At 45.6% G+C, this 18,716-nt stretch overlaps 1 protein-coding gene across 1 annotated transcript in view; it reads left to right on the top strand.

The window, feature by feature from the left end:
- CCDC3 (coiled-coil domain containing 3) overlaps nt 1–16,300 on the top strand; it is a 71,889-nt gene extending 55,589 nt beyond the window's left edge. Inside the window, exon 3 of the mRNA XM_034764982.1 lies at nt 15,088–16,300. Within this exon, the coding sequence (XP_034620873.1) occupies nt 15,088–15,363 (276 nt within the window). The 3' untranslated portion in view covers nt 15,364–16,300. The remainder of the gene's footprint in view (nt 1–15,087) is intronic.
- Nucleotides 16,301–18,716: the final 2,416 nt, after the last annotated feature.

Below are 18,716 nucleotides of genomic sequence, written 5' to 3'. Positions count from 1 at the left end.
TAGGTGACTGAAGCATTAAAAATTCTGTGTGCACAGACAGACCAACATCTCTTTATTTAGTCACCTTGCCTATCTTTATATGCCAGATATTTTCCCGTCATGTAACCGTTTAATTTGTCTGCCTTAGAGTATGTATGTGGTGTTGAAATACATCTTTCCTATTTGGTCCATACAAGAAAAACTAAGGTTCCTAATAGGTGATCCAGATGGCATTTATAATGCTTTAGGTTGGACAGCATTGCTTCACTTCCCACTCCCAAATTGTTGTAAAGTGCTGCTATGTCTCACCTCAGAGCTGGCTGCATTTCTGTGGTGAATAAAGCAACCTACTGGTTCAATAGTTCATAGGGCACTTTGGGGGCAAAAGCACCACATAAGCATAAGATTTTTATCATGCCTCCAGAACAATGCCGCCAGTAATAGCTAGGCAGGTGACAAACTGAGACAATTTATCAATCAACTTAATTATCTTCACTAATAATCAAAACAACTCAGCACCTACAAATTGTGCACAGTTGGTCTATGCAAAAATATGTGAATGTTTATCATCCCATCCTCCCTCATGTTCAGAGCTTGTTCGTTTGCTTGCTTCGTCCACCTGTTACATCTCCTCTTAATCTAAGACATCAAAATCTGTGGGGCCTGCTTTTTTACTAATTGTACAGAACCTAGCGCAACAGAACCCTGCCCTGGTTGAGACTTCTTGGCACTAGAGTAATACAAAAAATAAATAAGAATGAAAAACCCATCCTCATAAAAAAAATCTTCTGAGCCAAGTTTAGCCCTGGCATAATCTGGTGCAACTCCAGTGATACTATACTGATGGAGATGGATATTTCATTGATACTGATGGAGATGTGTTTGTTTACCCAAGAGTTGAATCTGGCCCTCAGTCTTCACCATCATTAAATGCAGTGACTTTGAATAATTTTGTATGCCCCCATCCCCACTGCTGTCTAGTTACCCCAAGGTAGATAGTTTAACATCCCTATTAAAGAGATTAAGAGAATATGTAGCTTCTAGAAGTTGTTGTAACACAAGACCTGCAGTAAGATAGTCTTTTAAAGGTTTGTGTAACGGGTCGTTCAACTCACCACCTCGGCACCTCCTGCTGATCATCCTGGGAATTAGCTCGGGGTTGCCAGTGCATCCTCCTCAGGTGGTATCTCACCTGTCATCACTTCTGTCTCCACCTCCAAGACCACATCGTCCTCCTCTGGACATAGCCCTCCAGCCATGTCCCAGAGGGTTCTTCCCCGCCTCTGGGGGACCAACAATCCTCAGTCCTACCACATGCCTCAGTGTGAAATTGCAGTCCAGGTTCTAGCCACTCATCTCAGTGGCAAATTGCAGTTCATATACTAGCCACATCTCTCAGTGGCAAGTGGGGGCAAAGGCAGGGGGCAGGAGTTACCCGGGACCACCCGCTACTCTAGGCCCCAACCCAGGGACCATCAGACGGCAGCCATGTACTGCCCCTCCTCCAACTCTGCTGTCTCCTTCCCTGGGCCACTTCCCCACAGCCCCAGCACCTCCTCTGCCCTTGTATCCAGGCCTCAGTTTGGCAGCCATCAGCCTGGAGCTTTCTCATACTCTGCTGACCCTGCCCAGCACTGCTCTGTCCATGGTCTTCTAGCCCTCTAAGCAGCCAGTCCTCCTCCCTTGAACTCCAGAGAATGACTGCCCTCTGCTCTGCTGAGCAGCCCCTTCTTATATGGGCAAACCTGGCCCTGATTGGCTCCTCCAGTAAACCTTCCCCTAATTGGCTGGCACAATAAGCCTTTTCTTTATTGGCTGCCTCCTGCGCAGCCTCCCCAAGGTTGCTTTAACCCCTTGCATACCAGTGAGGGGCAGCCAACCCATTACAGTCTGCCATGGCCATTGTGCGTTCAACAGATATGGATGCTAGTTGCAAGATGCCTGGCTTTTCACACCAGCGCTTCCTAATTTCCATGCAGCCAGCGCCCTCAGGCCTTGTCTACGCTACAGAGGCTTTGCTAATACAGCGACCCCAGTATAGCTATGCCAGCAAAGCCCCCCAGTGTGTGGACACAGCCTATGTCAACAGAAGGAGTTCTGCTGTTATAGTAACATCATCTCCCCAAATGACATTAGTTCTGCCGACAGAAAAACTCTTCTGTTGATGTAGCTACATCTATGTGGGGGTAGTGGGTTGCCGGCATAGGGCTTTACTGGCTATATCAGTGATGGGGAGTGATTTTTTCATACCCCCCACCAACAGACCTAAGCTGACAAAACTTAGTACTGCTGACCTGGCCTTAGTTTCAGTCAGTGATGATGACCACAACACACTTCCATTTCTAGGTCATTCTGTTTTTATTCCTTCCTTGAAATGTTGTTAATTCGGGGGGAGAGGGGAATCGTTAAACCAATCCTAGTGAAAGACGAGTGAAGTACTGTAAAACAAAACTTTAGTGGTGTCAAGTTCACACAGCATCTTTCAATCTCAGGCCATGTCTACACTACAAAATTATGTTGATCTAATTTATGTTGGCATATGGCCACTGCAGTTATTATATTGCTTGTGTGCGTGCAAACGTGACTCCTTGTGTCAGTGGTGTGCATCCTCACCAGGAGCACTTGACTTGTATCTATTGTATTGCCAGTGTGGGACATTGTGGGATGGCTCCTGAAAGCCAGGAACAGTCTATGTAAGCAATGCAGTGTAGATTACTAATTACATCGACCCTGACTCTACGCCGCTCAGGGAGGTGGTGTTTTCTAAATTGGCGTAAAGAGGTACTTACGTTAGTGGGAGCCAAATTTAAGTGGAGCCATTGCTGCAGCTAGGTCAATGCAAGGCAGCTTATGTTAACCTAACCGTGTAGTGTAGACCAGGCCTCAGAAGATATACATAGGCCAAAGGACACTGACAAATAGTTTTAGGCACAACAGGGCCTTGTTGGGTTTTGTAATAATAATAATAATAATAAAAAATAATAAGTATGAGGAAAAAATAACAGAGTTAGAAAAGTTTATGTGAATTAAAAATAAAATGGATGGAAAGGTTTTATTGTATGTTTTATAGAGTATAAATTATATAGAGTCTTAAATATGAATTAAAATTGTACTAGGGCATAAATCTGAAATGAAAATGACTATTAAAAAGGAAACATTAGCAGTCTAATTTCAGTATCCAAGCTGAGTGAAATGCAAAAAGTCAAGAAACCGCATATAATGTAAACTAGATTATAAAAATCCTTTCAGTTATCATCAAAGGTGCTTTTAGTAACAGAGGGAAAGGTTTTATCCTTACTCAAAATGTGATTTTTATCTTGACAATGCCCCTTTAAGTGTAGTTCAGAAGCAATCAACCTAACACATGCATCCCATGCCCTATACTATACCTTCCTTTATTGCTCTGGGGATGGGGCAGGATAGGGAGGTACCCTGGTACATTCATCATCCCTGCCCCATCCCTTATGGGAATCCATGCAAAAGGCTGTATTACCCGGTCCATGCTGTGGACCTCCACTTTAGGTGGTCAGCCACACTGGAAGAGAACTTGGAAATGTAGCTCCAAGGTGGGCCTTCAAAAGGCCTGGGCTCAGGATGGAGGCGAGAGAGATGGGAGTTAGGCACTAAACGGCACTTATACCTTTGTACCGCAGCATGAAAACAAAGTGCTGGCAGCAGGGGTGGCTCTAGGCACCAGCAAAGCAAGCACGTGCTTGGGGCAGCCCATTTGCAGGGGCGGCAGGGATCCAGCATGGGAGCTGAGAACCACCGGGGGGGCCTGGGAGCTGTAGTTCCTTGGTTAGCTCCCTGCCTATAGAGTCAGCCCTGGAGCAGGGAAAGAACTACATTTCCCAGCATTCCCTTGGCCACTACCAACAGGAAAGAGGGGGAGGGAGGGAGGTAGCTGAGATCTCATGCTGCAGCCTGCTATGAGTGGAGAGCTGCACTGTGAGTAGGGATACCATATGTTAACATTCAAAAAATAGGACACTCCACAGGGAGGGAGGGTAGCCCTACCCTGCCACCATTCACCCCCTCTGACTGCCCCCACAGAAACCCCAACCCATCCAACCCCCCCCTGCACCCTGTCCCCTGATCACCCCTCCCGGGACCCCTGCCCCTAACTGCCTCCCAGGACCCCACCCCCTATCTAAGCCTCCCTTCTCCTTGTCCCCAGCTGCTCCCTCCTGAGACTGCCCCAACTTCCTCCCTAGGACCCTACCCCCTACCCGTCCCTTGACAAATCCCCGGGATTCCCATGCCTATCCAACCGCTGTCTGTCCCCTGACTGCCCCCCAACCCATCTAACCCCCCCTTCTCCCTGCCCCTGACTGCCCCCCCGAACCTCCGCCCCATCCAACCCCCTTACCGTGCCACTCAGACTAGCATGTCTGGCTCCGCGCAGCACCAGACACACTGCTACATACATGCTGCAGTGCCCCCCCACGGAGCCACAGCCCCCTTCCCCCCCCACCAGCACCTGCCTTCCAGATTTAAACACCTCAAAATTCAGGCGTGCTCAAGCTCAGTTTGGGCAGCTGTTACTTCATTTCTCCCAAATCAAATATACTGATCCATTGTAACTTCCTGTAGAAAAAGTAGGATAAAATTGAGCAAGAAATGCTTCCCAGTAGTTATTAGGACTGGAATTGCTATTTTCAACAGCCATTGCCTTTTGTTTGTTTGTCTGTTTAAAAGGAAGACAGTGATATTGCATTGGCAAATTCCCCATAGAAAGAAAGAGTGGAAGAAAAGAATAATAAGGGCACCTAAACTTTTCCTCATTTATGTAGGACAGTCTTATAATATGTATCCAGATATCCTCCAATCACACAAGCTGAAAATTGTTCCACTTTACTGCAGTTCTGTAACCATATGGGAACCAATCCTGTCTGTGTTCTGTGCACATCTAAAATTCATGCTGAATGACCTGCCGTGGGAGCGAGTTACCAGTGACCCAGGGCTGCGGCGGAAGGAGGATGCAGGTGGGGGCGGGGGGGAGAGAGCCCAGGGCTGGGGCGGCAGGAGGTGTGTGTGGGGGGGCAATGGTGGGGGAGGAATGAGGGAGCCCAGAGCTGGGGCGGCAGGGGGGGTGCAGGGGGTGGGGGAGAGCCCAGGGCTGGGGGGGCAGGGGGTGCAGCGAGGAGCCCAGGGCGGGGGGGGGGGGGGGGGGGGGCAGCCAAGAGCCGGCCCTGGCTGGCAGGGTGCTAAATCATCATAATGACCTGAACTCGGAGGTTAATAACAACACAGAAAGTGTTATTTTACTGGAAATTACCAGTCAAGACAACACTAGGAATACAGGTCTCAACAAACAGGTATGCAAGACCTCACCTACCCTCAGGGCTAAACCTATGGGAATGTCTCCCGCCCAACCCCATACATTAAAATCCTTAACATGAATGGTTCTCAGGCTACAGCACCGGGGAAGCTGCCAAACAACTGGAAGGCTATTTTAAATCTAAAAAGCAATAGGTATTCCTTGCCTCAGCTCTCACGGGATGCTCAGCCCCTTGCAGGGTCAGATCCGTACAGTGTAATGTGACCATGTTACAAATGTTAATACACGCAAAAGGAAGAAGAGTGCTTTAATCACCAGCCCAAACGGAGACTCCAGAGATGTAGGTTCAGTTCCCAGGTTTGCCACTGCAGTCCTATTGGACCTTGGGCAAGTCATTGGTGGGCAACAGATAGCAACTGGGCACCTAAGTCCCAGCTGAGCCGTGGAAAATCAGCTTAATCTCTCTGGGCCTGAATTTTAAAGGCATTTAGGCGCCTAACTCCCATTGACATTAATGAGAAATAGATGTCTAAATACCTTTCAAAGTCTGGCCCTCCACATCACCTCTGTAAGATGAAAATACTTCCTTCCTCCCACTCTTTGTCTTTCCAATTAATTTAGATTGTCATCTCCTCGGGGGGAGGGACTGTCTTTTGGTTTGATATCGGTACAGCGCCTTGCCCAGTGGGCCCCCCCAATACCTGACTGAGTTCAACTGCGATACAAATAATAGGAAAACTGATAAACATGGAGACAATAGTGCTCCCCTGCCCCAGTCTCAGCAGAGGGGCCATGGGCTGAACAGGACCTGGAATCTGTAGTGTTGTCTCTTCCGTAGAAGTGCTCCTTGCAGCTCAGGGTTCAAAGCATAGTGGGAAGGCAGTGTTGGGGACCCCATCAGCAGTGTTGTACCTATATGATGGACAGAGGGGGCTCTCAGGTTGTCAGGCTAGCTCCTTTCATCAGCACTAAAGCCACTCAAACCCAGCTGTACTGTCCAAAGCAAATCACCGTTTATTCATAAGAACTCAGAAAGGCTGGGAACTTGAAGACAAAGATGAGGATTTTAACATTGGATGTCTCCGATATTTACTACAAACAAGTACCCACCCAGAATCCAAACACCCCACCAGAAATGAAGGTTGTGCTTTCAAATTAATGGGCTCTTTGTTGTAGATACGTTTTTCAAGAAGTCCATCGTTGAGGTTAAGAACATGGTTCAAAAAATAAGAGCAAGTTGTGGAGTTTTTGCCCTTTCAAACACCCCCTACCCCCCCCCCAAATCCAACAACCCCTCTTCCCCAAAACAAAACAGTCCTGCCTGCTGAGTCAGTGCATTCTGGTGAAGCAGCTGGCACGTTGGCAACTGGGAAGTAAGTTTTGTCACAATTTGTAACCAGAGATCGCATTTTCCAGAGAGAGTGCAGGCAGCAGGAATCCTCGGCCTTTTCGCAGCCTGCAATAGGAATGTCAGCAACACATCCTAGCAAGCACAACACGTGCCTGGGAAAACAGCGCTTTGGTCAATGCTGCCTGCATCAGGCTCCTTAAGTTATCACTCAGGCAGCTTGTTGTCACTACAGAGGGGGGTTAGCCCCAACTATCAACTTTAGGAGAATTTTAAAACTTTATCACACATGGAACCTGAATTTAGGTTCAACCTCTCTGCCCCAGCTTCTAGGACAGGGATGAAAGCTTGGGGTTTTTTGTTTGTTTTTTGCAACTGAAATAGTGAGAGACACCGCCACCCCTTTTTTAAGAAAAATGAATGCTGGTCAACAGATGAAAAGGCTAGCCTTGCTCCTGGGCTAGTTCTTCATGACTCATGCTTTGAGGAAAGTGAATGCTTCACGTTGCTCTTCAGTAATCTGCTGATGGCTGGAAGCGAAGACAGCAGTCACAGGAAAACCATCAGGCATCCGACTATCAAAGCTGATGTGGGCTTCTTGCACTTGGAGGGTCACCACAGTAAAGGGCCTTAACTCTTCCCTGACAAACACGTACATCTGCGCCTAGGAGTCAGTGACAGGCATCCGAATAGCAAGGATAACCATCAAACTCCCCTCCCATGCACACAAACACACCCAGTCCCCAGCCAGCCTCTCCGTCGGTACTTTACATGAGTTTCCATAACCCTCCCACCTGCCAAAACCCTCCTTCGCTCCCTGCATCAGTGATAAGCAAGCGGTCACGGTTTCCTCTCACTAACTCCTGCTGACAGGGGCTGATACGCTGAGGAGGCAGCAGGCTCAGGCCCACCCATGGCAGGAGGCAGCACTTCAAATCTATAAACGATCCCACTGATGGGCTCAAAGGAGTCCCCCATCCAGCCCTCTTCAGCCAAGGCAGGGGGTAACATTTTGTGGGTGATCTGCATCATGTCTTATTTACCCTGGGGCACAGAGAGAGCCCTTCTCCTTGCTGGGCAGACTGACGGGGCTCAGTAAATATATCCTGTATAGAATTAAAAGAGACAGAGCGAGGTTTGGCTCCCAAGTCTTTCTAGAAAGAGTGAATCAGTTCTTTCTGTGGTTAAACAAATAAGGAGCCAGAGATCAGTGTCTGGGGCTGGCTAAGGTTTCACGAAGCACCTAAGCAACATGCTGGTCAGATTTGTTGCTTCTCCTGGTCTCGGTGATTTATGGCATGGATGGCAACTGGAGATAAATGCTGGGATGCAACAAGATCTGCTGTAGGGTAAGATACAGCATGTGCAGTGCTTAATTTGTAATGAAAGAGGGGCCAGGGCTCAAGCAATTAAGTGCTGGGACTCAAGCAATTTTTTTTACTTTCGTAACTGATGCAGCAAGTCCAGAGGTGCCGGCCCGGCACAAATTAAGCACTGAGCACGTGCAAAGGGAGCGGCCAATCCCTGCAGCTACCTATCTGTAGCATTTGCACCACATTCCCAGAGAGCATAGATGTCATTTGTTCCATCAGGCACTCCAGCTGCTGTTGGTGCGATCTTGGTTTTGGAACTCTGTTTTTGGGAAGAAAAAAAAATTCTGGACTGTGCATGCTGCTTAAGGGAGAGGCTGAAATCTCAGCCAGAGCAGTTACTTATATATGCTCCCTTTGAGCAGTGAGGATATCAGGGAAGTAACCGTCTCATCACTGAGGGGGCCTTCTTTTTAAAGCTAGGAATTACTGCGGGGGAGTAATTTAAAAAAAAAAAAAATGAACCCCATAGTAACAACAGAATGCAATAACAACAAACATCCGTCGACATCGTGCCAACGAACAAGGTGAGTAGGGATGGAAATTTTTGGCCCAGGACACCATGGCAATCCTCCCCCAACTCTTAGAAAGAGTACCAGAGTAGCTTTATTATCCACGGAGAGCGGAGGAAACCTTGTTTCATAGGTTTTAAGGCCAGCAAGGACCATTATGATTAGGGGTCTACTAAATTCGCGGCCGTGAAAAACACATTACGGACCGGGAAATCTGGACTCCCCCATTAAATCTGGTCTTTTGTGTACTTTTACCCTACACGATAGGGTAAAGTAAAGTATACAAAAATACACAGCGTTTCTCAAACTGGGGGTCCCAACCCAAAAGCCTATTGTAGGGCAGGTGCGGTATTATCACCCTTACTTCTGTGCTGCCTTCAAAGCTGGGTGGCCAGAGAGTGGCAGCTGCTGGCTGGGCACCCAGCTCTGAAAGCAGCACCACTGCCAGCAGCAGCACAGAAGTAAGGGTGGCCTGGAATATACAACTGTATGAACACATCTGCAAAATTTTGCTTTTTATGCCCTGACCAACCCGCAAAAGATGTGTGATTTTGTTGCAATTTAAGTAGACCCCTAATTATGATCATCTAATCTGAACTTGTGCATAACACAGGCTGAAACTACTGGTTGAAGGGAAACATATCTTCTAGAAAGACATCCAGGCTGGATTTAAAGACTTCAAGTGATGGAGAATCCACCACATTTGAAAAATCTTGTAAGTAAGTTCATTGTGTGTGGTTCTATCTGGAACTCAATTTATGTCTCTCAAATAGATGAAGGGCTGAGTTGGCACTGCTGGGGTTTGAACTTGTGGCTAACCTACTTGATCTCTTCTATGCCAACCTAATCATTTGTATACTGTTCATAATGTATAAATGCTACCATTGTGTCCCATTGCCTTGGACAGCAGAGCGATCACTGTTCATTATGCCGTTACTACAAAGCATCTTTGATTCAGCCATAGGAGAGCAGAGTCCAATGCTTCAGCCATTCAGAAATCAGCTTATGTATGAAGTACAGTTTTTATAAATAAATGTAATGTGTGTGCACATGCTATAAAAGTGCTCATTCTTGCAATCGCATTAGCAAAAGCAGTGTTGTTTGATACAATGCTGGTTGTTATTGGCTTGAATACATTTTGTTAAGCCTGTGGATGGAGTGAGGCTTAAAGGCAGGATACATTTGTAAGACAAAATATTTCAGACCAATACTTGGACAAATGAATCTCTGATTCCACAACAATAGACTCTCTGGGCTAAATCCTGAGAGGTGCTAGGAACCTGCAACTGAGGAATTTCCCATGTCTATGCTACACCTCTACCCTGATATAATGCTGTCCTCGGGAGCCAAAAAAAAATCTTACCGCGTTATATCGAACTTGCTTTGATCCGCCGGAGTGCACAGCCCCACCCCCCTAGAGCACTGCTTTACCGTGTTATATCCGAATTGGTGTTATAGCGGGTTGTGTAATATTGGGGTAGAGGAGTACCTGTCCTTACCTGGGTCCTGGAGTAGATTTGACTTCAGGCCACCCTTGAACTTTGCTAGTTAAAGAAACTATGGAACAGAGAGAGACTCCTAGCAGAAGTCATCTCAAGAAGAACAGATTGTTCTGAAGTGTTAGTGGCTAGAGGTAAACACAATACCAGCAGAGCCCAAAAGTGTAATTCGTAAGCTGTTCTAAGCAATGTGTAGTGCTGCAGCCTCAGTCTGGGGTCACTTGGCAGCATCGCTCAGTTCCATTAGAATTAGGGTGACCAGATCAGCAGTCCAAAATATCAGGACCGGGGGGGGGGCGGCAGAGCAAAAAAAATTAGAATGCATTGTAACTAAGTATTCCTTTCAGAAGGGGTATCTTATCTGTTTGGTTTTAGAGGCTCTGTGGGACTGGTAAGCTCTCCACTTGATTGGCCGTGTTCGTGTCAGTGCTGGCATTCAGTAACAGCTTCCAAGACAGTTTTGCTCTTTCCTCTCTAGTCTCCTCTCCTCATTCCACTATCCTCCCATGAGCCACATTCGATTCTTTCACAGCCTACTGGGGGGTCGGCATCCCGCTCAGCACACCTCAGGACCGATTGAGCTGCTTTCTGGTTGGTGGACATTCCCGAAACCGCCCTCCTTAGTCTTAGGGAGTAGGGGAGGAGCCTATGCCAACTCAAATATAGACACCGAAGTGTGCTGCTGAAGCCTGAAAAAGGCTTCAGATTCCTTCACTTTGGCACATCTGCCTCTTTCCCTCTAGCCCTCTGCAGAACTCATCCTTCTGCTGGAAGCGTGCAGGACGGCTCTCTTTAGTGACTTACTGTGCAGGATCGTGATGCAGGAGACTTCAGTGGCCTGTTAACTGAATCTGATGGGCAGGAAAGAGCATTTTACGTAGCTGGGTTTCAGCCCTTCTTAAAAACTTAGCTCACAGAACGTACGTGGTCACATGTTTCATGTTTTATACCTGAAGTAGCTTTCCAGGCACAAGGAAACTGAGCCTGCTGGCAGAAGATGCCGAATGAATGAGGCCACAGAACCTGCCCAGAAGCAAAATCCAGTTCTCTGTGGCTTTCAGAGGTGAGAGTGGTAATGAGTGATCCCATTTACACTAGTGTAATTCTACAGGACCTAAATGGGATCACTCCACATTTATACAAGTATAAAACTGGGCAAAATGTGCCCCAAAACCGGTCTATATTAGTGGAAAGCTCAACACATTTGGAAACCACTTTTAACGGAGGCCCCGTCTATGCTACAACTGGGTTTTTCTAACCATCTGGCAACGCAGTGGTGATTTCCAAGCTCATTGTGTCTCAGTGATTTCCAGATCAACTGTGCTTTGTGCACAAGTAGAGAGGATTGTTTTCTAACTGATAATCATGCAAATGGAACCAGGGATCAAAATGTCAAGCTGGTTTCGGTCTAGTACATGCCTCAACAGCAGCAATAAGAAGCTCCTCAGGACCAGTTCTGGCCTAGGTCTTGTGCAACCACACTGTCTTCAGTAGATTTACATAGGGTTCGCTGGAATTTAGTAAACAATCCTGTCGATGCACAAGGAGGAATAAAATCCAGCTCATGTACAAATGTATTGGCTGACAGCCTAGCAGAAGTTGAAGATATTCCGATACGAGTGACACCTTATAAGAAGATAGTGCAGATGGATAGATTAATAGTAATCAAAGCTTATTTTTGTCACTAACGTCAGTCAGGGATTCTGATACACAGTGTACAGGTCTTGGGTAACAAGGTGCCATTCTGACAGTCGTTTCTCACATTAGAACCATACTTCTATATAGGAATTGCCAGACTGGGTCAGACCCAAGGTCAATCTAGTCCAGTACCTGTCTCCAGCAGAGGCCAGCACTGGATGCTTCAGAAGAAGGTGCAAGAAACCTCACAAGAGGTTGAGATAGGATAATCTGCCCGCCGTGAAAGTCATGTAGTAATCCCTAATAGCTAGGGATTGTTTTAAAAAAACTGCAAGTGAAAGCTGTAAACTTGATTTAAGATTATTCTTACATGTTCAGGTTGAAGCTTCACAGGGGACTGGGAAACATGAAAGCCAAGAATTACTGGCTGTTTTCAAATAGCTTGTGGATATAGCTTGCAATATGCATTATTGGAAAAACAAAGTCTTTCTCTGACCAGCATTTGGCCCTTTGTTTTGGGGTTACCATTCTCCTTGGCATGCATTTATAAAGCCGCTCTGGTGGGAGTGTGGACACTGCGAACGGTTCCGTCCCTCGGAAAGTCTTACAGACGAGACCCAAAACGGACTGAAGCAAAGTAGCCAGCTGCAAGTGGAAGCTGCTGCAATGTTATCCCGCAGAGGTTTTTGATGGCTGGTGGATTTCCGAAGCATTACATTACATGTCCACCCACCACCCCCTGGGTTGCAGAAAAACATTACAAAACAAGATGGAAAAGATAATGAATAATGACATGCTGTTATACACTATCTCTGCAAGAATTCACATGTTTATTTAGATTTCAGTCTTATTAAATTCCACACCAAAGGAAGCCTATCCAAAACTCTGGGAGCCCTCAATGCCTATTTAAGAAACAGAAGATGATTGGAGATACAAAGTAAAATTTAATCAAAGAAACAGTATTCCTTTCTCTCCCCCCCCCCCCCCCCCCGCAACATTTGATGGCCTGTCGTGACCAGCGCAGCTTAAAACTCCAATCACACTATTAAAATTTAAGAGGAATATTTTCCTAGAGAGAATGGAAAGAAACAAAATGCTCTAGAAGGGACTTCACTTCCTCCAGTCACTACTGTACTTTGGAGTTTATTGGTAAGATGTACAGATTTACTAACATGATGCATTAGGAACTTAAATTCTTTGTTTCTCTAAACTCTGCCCTGAAACCATGCCTGGGTTCCAATTTTTGTTAGCACTAGTTTTCATTTTTAAAATTGATTTTTATAATCTTGTTATGACAACCACATACATGGGAGGTGAAACCTTAAACAAAGGCTGAAACAAGGAAAAACCATACAGTGAGCCTATCCAGAGATACAACAGCACTGTTGAATCATTACAGGAGAATGACTGTAGTAGTTTTGGGCTGAGGTTCAGCCCTCAGCGGGGCTGTGGGGTATCCCACTGCCTTGCTCTGGTCCGGCGGCAGTCTGGGACAGCAGACACACAGTTAGGGGCTCAGGCCTGTAAGCAGGAGCTGGGTCAGTTCGTAGCAGCCTAGGCCCTAGGTCAGGGCCGGGCAGTAAGCAAATAGTCAGAAACCCAGGCCTTTAAGCAGGGGCTGGGTCAGGGTTTGTAGCAGGTCCCAGCCTCTCTAGGCCAGGGAAAAGGGGGAGTCTGCCACCCAAGGAGTGGGTGGCAGGGGGGGACACAGGCCCTCCCACTCCACTGCGTCCCAGCCCGGGGGCCTAGCAGCAACGGAAACTCGCTGCTGTCAGTGGGGATCCTGGCCGCAACACACTGACATCGGCTCTGGCAGTGCAGCAGCCAGACTGGGGTCAGCTGCCCCCGGGCTACTTCCACACTCCCCCTCGTATGGTACCTAGTGTCCTCTGTGCTCTCCACCAGCATCGGCTCCTCAGGGTAGCTGGCACGGGGCAGGCTCGGCCAGTCCTCCTCGGGGTAGCTGGCACGGGGCAGGCTCGGCCAGTCCTCCTCGGGGTAGCTGGCACGGGGCAGGCTCGGCAGGCCTGGCAAGTCAGCAGGCCGGTCGCAGCCTGCGGCTGTCTCCCAAGCAGGAGCTCGGCCAGAGACGTCTGCTCTCTCCGCCGGCGTGGGCTCCACTGAGCGCTGCAGGCGGGCTTTTATACTTCTGGGTCGGCACCCTGACCTCTGAGGGACGGGCGCCAGACCCGGTGGCTCCACCCATGTTGGTATTACGGGAGGTTCGGCCCTCAGTGGGTCTGTGGGGTATCCCACCGCCTCGCTACAATGACACAGAGTGATGTGGCCATGTGATAGTATTTGATACATTACAAACAAGTTACTTAAATATTTGATACTATCTTTAAAAAACTTTATCAGTCCATTCCTCAGCTTTACAGTTCTACTCAGACTCTCTCATCCTGGAGGATTCCAAACTGCTCTGCAAATTATGTCAGCATTTCCTGTCATTGTCCTGCTGAAGTCAGTGGGAATTTTGCCTGAGTAAGGACTGCAGGAGTGAGGAAATTTAGTGCTCCTGAATGTATAAAATGCAGCAATCAACTGATGCATTGCACATTGTGCAACAATGGGGTTGGATTGGGGGAGGAGAAAATTTTTGACCAAGGGCAAATGTCTACTCTTAAGAATAAGGCCATGGGCGCTTTAATGTCCACATGGAGAGGACATGATCTTACTTTTTAAGGTCTCATCTAAAAGACCCATATGTAATAAACTACATAAAATCTGGGGGAAAGTGGCGGGGTTAAACTTTGGAAGGGCAGAGTCCAAACTTGCCAGGATTTGACCTTATGGTTCCAGGCAATATAGGCACATCAAGTGTGAGATTTAGATCATTGTGCCATCCTCTTCTGTCTCTAGTAGAAAGAACAAGAGGCGGGCTTGAACCAAAACCTGAACTTCAGAAGAGTTAAAAAAAATAATAATCAAACCCTGCGTCTGAGTATAGATTTTACAAATGGCAGAACCCAATGGGCTGAATTCAAATTCCAGATCTGAAACAGAGCAGAAACAGGCCAGATTGCCTTCTTAAGTTCAACTAAATGCCACTGATGACCTAGACCAGTGGTTTTCAAGCTGTGGTCCATGGGGGTCTGCAGACTATGTCTAAGATTTCCAACGGGCTCCACACCTCCATTCGAAATTTTTTAGGGATCCACAAATGAAAAAAGGTTGAATACCACTGACCTAGGTTAACCTCTTGTAGAGCTCATTAAGGTGATGTTGATAGCTAATGTTATTAAGATCTGAAATAGTTTGTTCTTGTATTCAGAGAAGACTGAGGGGTAGAAGATTTTAGGAGAAAACTGCAAGATGAGGAGGAGCTTCCGAAAGCGACCATCCAGTTGTGGGGTGTTCCAGCAACAGAATGTTTGGGGAATTTACATGTGCCTTCATAGTGCAAGTGGCTTCCTGGCTTTGGTTTAGAGCTCATGTTTCCTTTCTACTCTTCCCTCAGCTCATGTGTTCTTCGGTCCAGAAAGCCCTATTTGAGGAAGAGGATCAAGTGAAGAAACTGCAGCAGAAGGTGGCAACCTTGGAGAAACGCAACAAGCAGCTCCGAGACCGGGTGAAGAAAGTCAAGAGGTCCCTCCGGCAAGCCAGAAAGAACAACAGGCACATGGAACAGATAAACCGAAAGCTCAGTGAGAAGCTCTCCTCTGCAGGAGGTCAAATCCCACATATTAACTCTTTAAAGCAAGAGAATTCTCATGCTACCTACCTTAAAGTATAATGCAAGGTTTAGGGCACAAGCCAATGATATTGGTGACTTAGGGCCTGATCTCATGCTCCTTACACAGCCAAATACTCCAGTGGGAGTTTTGCCTGCATTAGAGTGCAGGATCTGGTCCTCACACCTTGTCTACACTGGCATTTGAACCATGTATGAAAAACAAATTGGAACTGTTTATATACAGTACTAGATAAGCAGGATCCACACTAAATTTGGGTGGATACTGTAGACTGGACCAAGCTGTCTGAAGAGTGCGTCCAAAGAGTCTGTTTGAGCCTTACGTGGATCGCAGCATCAATACACTTTGGCCCCATTTTCACTGCCCAGCCTGGCAATATTTGAAACCAGGTTACCTGGACCTGTGTCTAGGATTGGATCCAGCTCTCAGTCAATGAGCGAGTTTGCACTGACTTCCAATGGGAGCTGAATCAGGACCATAAAAAAAGATTTCAGATCCAGTTTTCAAGCGGGCTTCAATTTTCAGGGTAGACAAGGTCTCCTGTCTTGGAATCACTGTTTTAAGACATGGAGGTTGCTGGGCAACCTCATTTACCTAGTTTAGATACTGTAGAGATCACATCAATATCAACAGGGCATTAAAATTAAGGTAGTTTATATGTGTATATATTTTTAAATCCTATAGAAAATATTTTTTATTACACATTTGATATAGTCTAATTTCTTAAAGTATGAAATAAATCCTGTTTCTTGGAGGCAGTCATCCCTTAAAATATATTTCCCCAACATTCCTCCTTAGGCACTGCCAAAAGAGATTAGAAACTGAATTATTAAAACGGCTTAAGTTAAGGCAGCAATCTCATTGGTTGACAAGGATGCCAACCTTGTGTATATACACATCAGTTCATGGCTTGGAATTGGTTAGCCAAATCACCGCTCTTCGTATCAATACGCCATGGAAGAGTAATAAAAAAAAAAATAAAGGAAAGCGTTCGGTGTGTTTCCCCTTTTTGTTTTTTAATATTTATTTTATAATCAATTTACGTGACCTGAATACAAATACACTTAATATTTGCAACTTTAGGACAGAGGCAGACAGACTTTGCCCAACCAAGGGCAACACTGACAATTTGCCAGGGCTACACCTGACTTGCATAAAAATGACCAGATAGCAGCTTATCCTTATTCCAGAAATGTGGGCCATGGAGGTATAGGTCCCTGCATGCAATGCTTGATCTGAACCCCCAAACCTTACTAGACTATCCAGATCATGGCAGAACATTGCATGCTGGGACATGTAGTCTCCACAGGCTGCACCTCTGTACTGAAGAGAAGAGCAACCACAGGCTGCATTGGGCTCATGCACCATCCCTGCATTAGGACCTAGAGGGGGCCTGTACTAGCTTTTATACAACCATTTGTATCAAACCAAGCTGAATTTGATACTTAACTGTTGCTTTGGCTTCTAGGAAGCAGCTGAAGCTTAATGATCTTCTAACTCTGCTCCGCTTGGAAACAGAAGCATATATTTTTCTCCTGAAATAATACTGGCATTTCTTAAAAGTCTGACTCTTCTATAAACTGCAGCAGCTTCAAATTGTCTGCCTGTCAAGTCAGCATAATTCAGGTTGAAATAGTACAATTTCTGGAGAACTACTGCAGACCGAAGGTTTTCTTAGCATCCTAAAAACCATCAAAGGATTTTTACTCAGTCAAAAATAAAATCCAGAAGAAAGTATGTAGGTTTTGTGTTGTTCCTATTTTTAAACTGTTTGAATAAAATTAACTGTTTTCTTGGCATTGGTACTAAAATTGTGTTTAATTTTTTTTAAAATAAAAATGTTCCGTGTTAATCACGTATGTTAGTAAGGCTGATAAGATGTTACTAATACAACTAGATTGTCATTTTTAAATGAAAAGGTGATTTTCAATCAAAACAAAATTTTGCACAATATTTTTGTTTTGGTCAAAACTTTGTTAGTCAACAAAAATACTGAAATTTCTTGTTCTGTTTTGTTGGGGAAAAATCCCATTCTTTCATTTTTAAACTTTTTTCCCTCTTTTCTCGTGGGGAAAAAGTACAAAAAAGCAGGAGTGTTTATTTCTCTAGGAAGTTCAAACATTCCTTGTATGTTTGATCAGTTGGTTGAATTTTTCGTTAAAAAAAATTGTGCAAATTGAAATTTGAAAATTCTCACTTTTTTTGGGACCAGCTCTAAAGATGTGGTCTAGCGGCCTGAACACTGCACTAGGAGGCAGAAACTCCTTAGTTTTGATCTTGACTCTGATCCTTGTCCTTCAGAATCATAACTTAGACAAGAGTTTTCAGAAAATTGTGTGTGCACTTTGCACATGCAGACACATGCATACAATTCATGCCTTGTTTTTACATGGTTACTACGGTCACACTTTGAATCACGATAACTAAATGTACCAGTTTAGGTGTGTAATTGTAGCACACATGATTCACAGAAACAACAAGGAGTCTGGTGGCATAGCTATGCATCCGAAGAAGTGAGGTTTTTACTCACGAAAGCTTATGCCCCAATAAATCTGTTAGTCTTTAAGGTGCCACCAGACTCCTTGTTGTTTTTGTAGATACAGACTAACACGGCTACCCCCTGATACATGATTCACAGAGTTAAGATCAGAAGGGACCATTAGATCATCTAGGCTGGGTGGAATTTAATGACCTGCGATATACAGGAGGTAGATTACCCCCAAACTGAGCCCAATAACTCGTGTAAATGACCTTAAACTCTACCTCATTTTCCCATCTGTAAAATGTGGATACTACTACTTACCTATCTGGCCAAATAGTGAGAATTACAAACATTATCTAGACTTACTGAAGTGATACGTATTATTAAGCAGACTACATCTGAGTATGCAGATACTGGGAGATCCACATTTCACAAATACCCACTAGCTTTGTAGTTTGTATTACTTGTGAGATATGTACATGTACTGTATTTAGTAAGGGCTGAAACATGGAGTCCAGTGATGTGTGTATGTCCCTGCATTAAACACAAATGCACTGTCACTATGCTCATGGTCATGCACTGTGGTTGCAAGGGGTACAGTTTGTAATGCATGTAATGATGGAAGTATTGTCCCTTTCCATCTGAGGAAGATACCTGGTGGAAGCACGTAAAGCCAGATTGACGGGTCCTTGCACAGGTACACAACAGTGGTGTAACATTCTGGCTAAGTGTGAGTGTCCATCTCCAGTGGGTGATCCACAGAGGATAAGAGTGTACTACTCCTACCAGTTAAAAGAGATACTCCTTGAGCTCAAGGAGTAAAAGCCGGTACTAAAGGTCGTGGGTTCTTTCCCTGATGGTTGTTAGAGATTGGAAGATTTGAAATCTAATGTGCAACTCCTTGGCTAAGTG

Source organism: Trachemys scripta, chromosome 1, assembly GCF_013100865.1.
Source record: "Trachemys scripta elegans isolate TJP31775 chromosome 1, CAS_Tse_1.0, whole genome shotgun sequence".
NCBI lineage: Eukaryota > Metazoa > Chordata > Testudines > Emydidae > Trachemys > Trachemys scripta.
This window is presented reverse-complemented; position numbering and strand designations above follow the sequence as displayed.